The 7,031-nt window shown below is 46.7% G+C and overlaps 1 protein-coding gene across 1 annotated transcript; it reads right to left on the reverse strand.

Moving 5' to 3' along the window:
• Window positions 1–3,573: 3,573 nt before the first annotated feature.
• LOC123493761 (uncharacterized) lies at window positions 3,574–6,487 on the reverse strand. Its single transcript, XM_045227807.2, has one exon. The coding sequence runs from the start codon at window positions 6,424–6,426 to the stop codon at window positions 4,876–4,878; it is 1,551 nt and encodes a 516-aa protein (XP_045083742.1). The 5' UTR covers window positions 6,427–6,487; the 3' UTR covers window positions 3,574–4,875.
• Window positions 6,488–7,031: the final 544 nt, after the last annotated feature.

The following is a 7,031-nucleotide window of genomic DNA, read 5'->3' on the forward strand; positions in this document are numbered from 1 at the left end:
CGGCCCTTGGGGCCTACACATTGCTGTTCAAATTTACATGATCATATTTATAAAGTCCCTGCTCATTATTGCATAATGACCCGGCCCTTGGGGGCTACACTGGTTGAAGTTTTTGAGAATCAGGCAATTACAAGTCCCAGGTTGCTGCAAGCATGACAACCCGGCACTTGGGGGCTACATAATATGGAATATTCAGTTTTTACTAGTGATTGGGATGAACAACATGGATTTCTTCAAAGTGGCAGTATTCATATTGAAGCAAGTCTTAATCCATCGCTTTGTTCTGCTCAAGACTTGGGGGCTATAGGTATTATATTATTATCAAAGAAATATCTTCAATTTCTCTGTTTTGAGCAAAACCAGATTGATCCGGTGTCACCAATCATTATGACCCTGTGTCTGTAAACCGGTGTCATTAACAATCATAAACCGGCGTCGGCGACAATTATGACTTGGCATCATCTATTTATAACCCGGCAATTTTGGTACTCATAAACCGGCAAGTTTTATATCTTTAAGCCGGATGAATATAAGTTGAATATTTGAAGACCAATATTTTTGTCAAGTCAGAGCATTGAAAGCCGATTCAAGTGGATTGTTTCTTACAATATTTCTCTACAAGAGACCAATGCCAGCAAATTGACTCTGAAGCTGGCCTATTGACCCGGATTTCTCAAAAGAAGTATCTGGATTTTTTGCATTCACAAAGTTTGAACATATCTAGTAAAGGAGATTTTCTATGAGTTCATGGGCATGTATCAAGAAAGAAATGACAAGGATTTAAAGATGATCAGGTGCCGGCTTACAAAATTTAACCCGGAGCACAACCTATCAAGTTTGTTCTGTGTTTATTTTACAGGATTAATTTAACATGGATAAATCCAAATTAAACTGGGGGCTAATGTCGGGGATATACCCCGCGGTATGACCCGGCCGGAATTGGCGGCTCACTGGTGACCCGCCCGGAGCTTGGCGATTCACAGATAACCTGGCCGATCTTGGCGACTCATTAGTAACCCGGCGGGCGGGTCAGATGGACAACAAGGCCTAAAGCCCAGAAGGCCGGCTCATGTTATGATGGGCCGGATTAAAAGGAAAGGGATGACGAATATTTCCTTTACGAGGAAGCAAGACCTGGACTTGTAATTAACTTGTAAGAAAAGATAGACTAGTCCTAGTCCTACTAGGACTCCACATGTAACCCGCCCCTCTAACTTATATAAGGAGGGGCAGGGCACCCCAAGAGGGACAAGCAACAAGAAACAATCTCTAAGGCTAGACACAAAGAGCCGGCTTACCGGCGACTCTCTCATGAGCATAATGAGACCTAGCCTCAAACAGCATGTAGGGCTATTACCGGATGATGTTTCCCGGGGCCCGAAGCTGTCTAAACCCTTGTCTTGTGCGTTGATCCGCCCTGCGTCTCTCATCCCAATCAACCCCTCTCAAGCTACCACATAGATGCGCTGGCCTCGCGACTAAGTCCTGACACTAAGGACATCTGCCGTGACAATTCCACGACAGTCATAATATTCAGAATAGTACATATATGCGCCTTATCTTCCACTTTCGTGTTGGGACTAAAAAATATACTAGATTTTTCAACACTCACCATTTGCCCCGAAGCAGCACAATAAGAATCCAAAACTGATTTCAGCGCCTCCGCGTTCATCGAATTAGCTTGCATCGGGATAAGCGAATCGTCCGCGAAGAGGAGATTTGAAATAGATGGGGCATCTCTGCTAACTTTAATTCCAGAAATACTTCCATTCTCCTCTGCGTTAGCTAAGAGTGCAGTCAGGCCTTCTGTACATAACAAAAATAGATATGGGGAGAGAGGGTCCCCCTGCCTCAGTCCTTTAGATGGTTTGAAGCTCTCTGTTTCTTCCGTGTTAAAACGAACCCGATATTCCACCGAGGACACACATTGCATAATTAAATTCACCCAATCCTGCTGAAAACCTAGTCGCAACATGATTTCCTTTAAAAAAGGCCACTCCACTCGATCATATGCTTTGGGCATGTCCAGTTTGATTGCACACATGCCCTCTTTACCGGTCCTTTTATTTTTTATTTTATGGAAACATTCATAAGCCACTAAGATGTTATCTGTAATCATTCTTCCAGGCACAAAGGCAGTTTGGGTAGGGCTAATAATATCTGGGAGGATTGTCTTCAAACGAGCAGCAATCATCTTTGAAATGACCTTATACACGACATTGCATAAATTGATTGGTCTAAATTGAGTTACCTTTTCTGGGGAGTTAACTTTTGGGATCATTACTATTGTAGTATTATTCCAACCATCAGGTATAGTACATGTATTCACCGCTTTGAGAACCTCTTCAGTCAAATCATCCCCTAACATAGCCCAAAATCTCTTGTAAAAAATGGCGTGAAGGCCATCTGGCCCTGGCGCCTTTAAATCACCAATGTCAAAGAGTGCCTTCCTAACCTCTTCGGCCGTGTAAGGGGCAATGAGAGCCCTATTCATCTCATTTGTTACTTTCCTTTTTACAAGGGAGAGGACCTCATGGTTCGGTTGATTAACTTCTGAAGTAAATAGGTTAGAAAAATATCCCAGAATATGATTCTTCATCTCCGTGTCTTTTACCCAAACCCCATTATCATCAAGCAATTTTTTTATCTGATTTCTCTTCTTTCTAGCTGTTGCGGCGTTATGGAAAAAAGAAGTATTACGGTCACCATGCAATAACCAGTTTGCTCGACCCCGTTGTAGCTAGTGTATCTCCTCTTGTTCCAATAAATTTTCAATCAATACAATAATCTCCTTTTGACTTGCAAGAGAGTTAGCATTCACAGGCCCTCTCCGTAGTTTTTCTAAATCTTTTTTTAGTTTATTGATTCTTTTTTCGGACCCTTGAGGATATCACGATCCCAAGTGTGCAAATCTGCATGTACCGCTCTTGTACGATCAGCGAGAGACGGCCCTATGCCCAACATCTTCGCTTTTTCCCAAGCTGTACGTACAACTTCCGTAACCGTCTCTTCTTTCAGCCATCGAGCTTCAAATTGTTTCCTTCGACTTTTTGAGCAGTCAAAAATATTATTGTCAAAATATTCTGTGTCTAAAATAATAGGGCGATGGAGTGTACATGTTCTTCGTTTATAACCGCCGCTCGAGGGAATTTATTTGCCCAATCCACATTACAGACTGCTCGATCCAGTCTTTCCCTGATTTCGCCCCTCCTCCATGTAAATAAATTACCCATACATCCCATATCTGCTAGTCCACATTCCCCCAAACAATTTCGAAAATCTCTCATCATCACATTTGGTCTCGCATTCCCTCCCTCTTTCTCTGATGAGAGCAAAATTTCATTAAAATCTCCTAAAACTACCCATGGGTGATCGCCTTTTTATACAAGTTTCGAATATCATCCCATGACAGAGCACGGTCACTCCAGTTGGGGTGCCCATAAAACCCCGTAAAACGCCATTGTACAGTATTCCCATTCATAAAAAGAACATCAATAAAATTATTAGACACATAGTTCAACTCAACTTTATTCATATTCTGATAAAACAAGACAAGGCCACCCGCCCGGCCATCACTCTCAACTACAAACAATGAATCGAAATTTAAAACTCAACGAAGCTCATCGGCTTTACATTTATTTAAGTGAGATTCTGAAAGGAAAATTAGCTCTGCTTTGGTACGCTCCTGCAGATCCAAGAGCTCGCGAACCGCCGTGGGAGAGAGCATCCCACGGCAGTTCCATCCGATGATTCTCGTTTGGCCCGGCGTACCTCCTCTTCGGAGGCCGCCGATGCGCCATCATCTCCAACTGACTCCCTTCTCTGCTGCCCCGGAGCCTCTTCTTTCTCCTCAACTTCTTTTGATACGTGAGTAACCACCCCATTTCCATCTCTCACAGCTTCCACTCTACCCGTACATACACGCTTAGAAGATACATTTATGTCCCCATACATAATACGCTCATAGCTATCCATGGTTTTCTCAAAAGAGAAATCTAGCTCACTACCAGTTGCTGGAGCTTCATAGAGGCTTCTTTTTTACCTATAATGTTCTTGCATGCTTCCTCTGAACTCCCAACTCCTCCTCCCTTCTTTCCTTTTCTGCCCTTTCCTTTTGTCTTTCCCTACATGGAGTTCTTTGTAGCATTGAAAGTGTAAATAGGGGTGTCAGTGGTATTTTTTGGAGCAAGTCTTGCAGCGACAGCTCCCGACAGCGCCTCCAGCACCACCGGCCGAAAGAGGAGTTGATCACCCCACTGCAGAGCCTCCCTACCCTCCTGGCCGACCCAGTTAGGCTGGTACGCAGCCATAGCCGCAACAGACCTGATTGGGGAAGTAAAATTCCCCTGATGCAACATGTCCTGGCACGCCTGGTCAGTTAAAGCTGCCGTGGTTGTGGCCGCTCCCCCCACCAGCGCTTGGCCCTCCTGGCCTTCGCTAGTAGGGGGTGCAGGGGCGTACAATGATGCATTCTGGTCCACCTGACCATGATCACCACCCCGCATGGAGTGTAGGGACGCTACAGGAAAACGACCCTCCTGGCCAACCTGCAGCGCCCCCTTGGCGTGCTCCCTTCTGGCCGCCAGTCCTTGGCCCTCCTGGCCAAGGCTAGCGCGCTTGAGTGGCCCGTGATCCAGGTCCACCTGACCCGAGGCAGCTCCTACGGGCACCAGCAGAGAAGGTCCTTGCCCCCGGCCCTCCTGGCCGAGCGAGTGGCCTCCCTAGACTGGACCTCCAGTCGCGAGGAAAGACGATGCAGCATCTTTCTCTTTCACAGTGAGATCACTCACAGCTTTGGTTACTTTGACCACCATACCTTCAGTAGCCTTTGAAATGTTTTTGTTACTATAGCCCGAGTACACAAGAGCTCTTCTACTAGCTGTATTGCCCTTCCAGTAGGCCTCTACACTGAGGTTTTTTTGCAAAAACAGCTACTCTACTCTCTTTAGGAATCCTACAGAACCTCTCCGACATATGGCCTACAAGCCCACAACACTCACAATATGATGGCAACTTTTCATAACGAACATCAAAGTAACGTTTTTCTTTGCTGCCTAGTGGAGTGAATTCTACTAGACTCTTGATTGGCTCATGTAGCGGGACTTTCACGCGAACACGCAAATACTTTTCTACTATCATGTGATTCTGGTGTGAGACGGTTATCACTTCCCCAATTTGGCCCCCTAGAGACGTACCCACATCTTCAGTTTTAAGCTCAAACGGTAGGTCACGAACCTGGGCCCAAATAGCCATGGTTCCAAGATCCACCTTCGCTGGGTTACCCTTGCCGTCGAACTCGGCGAAGACGATCCCATCACGCTTATGGTGCCACGGCTGGGCCTTCAACACAAAGCGTCTGTCCACGTCGGCGGAGAAGTTCAGGATGAACCTCCCGTCGCCCCTGTCCACCTCCTGGACGGTGACCTCGCCTTTCAGCCTCCAAGCCGACGAAGCACGAAGGTCATCGACAAGGACCTGCGGGTGAACTTGGAATGGCGACAGAAGTCGCCCTACCGCCAAGAAACCCCTCACAGCCCTCCTGGCGGCCTCCATATCGATGACCAGCGGTGAGTCATCCCCACAGGGCCGCCTGGACTCCTTCATCCTCTCGCCCCCAGGTGAGGTAGCCAGAGCAGGAGAACCGCTCCCCATGGTCGCCGGCACACTCCCCGATCCCTGACCCATCTCCATCTCCGCCTCCCCCTTCCTCTCCATCTCCATCTCTTCCTTACACACTAATACAGCTCGTACAGGGAAGAAACTCAAGAGGAAACCCCTCACCCCTCTGTAGTTGATATAGTATACCCCCTCTCCCAGAATCGCCACCAACTGGACGAAAATTGTACACTTAACAAAAATTAAAGGATCATAAATGGGCAGTTTCCAAAATAAAATCCCACTAATTTCTCTATTTTCCTTTATTGTATAGATAGGACTCCTTCCCTGATTTCTCTCTTCCTCATCCATATCTCCCACCGAATAGATTTCTCTATAATCCTGAACAATAGTACTAGTTTCCATACTACCAGCACCCAAAATCGAACCCCCTGTCCCGGACGGGATCAAATCCAGCGAATTACAACCCCTACCATATTTCTGTACCTCGGATTTATCACCGTAGTAGTCGCCCATCTTCACGTTCCCCGCCAGATCAGGGAGGATCTTCAGTGGATTCACGCGCATCATCTCCTCCGCTCGCCTCTTCATTTGCTTCCAGCACCTCTTCCGGTCTGTAGATCGCCGGATAATCCGCCTTGCTTCCGCCTTGACTTCTTCCCAATCCGGCGCGCCCGCTGCGCCCCCGATGGAAACCCCCCTCCTAATGGGGTCGTGAGGCTTCAAGGCTTCCGCCCGGGGCGCCGCTGATGCGCCCCCGCCGATGGGGTCCTGAGCCGCTGTGGCCTCCACCGGAATCACCGGCGCCATCAGTCTCTCCTCTCTGTCTCCGTCACCGCCAGATCGCCAGGCAATCGCGGGAGCTACGGTTTTTTTTGCAAAACTGCCCCCTCACCTAACTCCGCTCACACCCCTGCTGACCTCAGTTTGCCATGAGTTGGACGATCGAAACCCCGAGAGCATCTTAACCCTAAGTCAACAGTTCATCTGCACTTAATCCAACAGCTGCAGTCGGCCCAACCGCGAAGCGGTACCAACGAACCAGACTGTGCCACGTTTCACCCATATTCAATTATTTCATTTTCTGCCGAAATTGCTTCTGTAATTTTACACAAATGCCCCTATACTTCAATTCGTTATATCGTTTTACCCGTAACTCCGAATGAGGTGAAACTTATTGCAAAGTGACCCTCATGAGACCATCTTTCCATTGACATCATTACTTCCAAGTTTTGTTCTTTTCAAATTTGACCAATTCAAATTTGAATTTGAAACTTCATTTGATCATATTGGGTGAACCATGACACCTTTCCAATTGATTCCTTTTGCGTCTGAACCTTTGTATTATATACTTTCTGTTTATATCATGTATACTCAATATTCAAACACTTTTTAACCTGTTTTGAATTCGAATT

This window comes from Aegilops tauschii, chromosome 4 (genome assembly GCF_002575655.3).
Source record: "Aegilops tauschii subsp. strangulata cultivar AL8/78 chromosome 4, Aet v6.0, whole genome shotgun sequence".
Classification (NCBI taxonomy): domain Eukaryota; kingdom Viridiplantae; phylum Streptophyta; class Magnoliopsida; order Poales; family Poaceae; genus Aegilops; species Aegilops tauschii.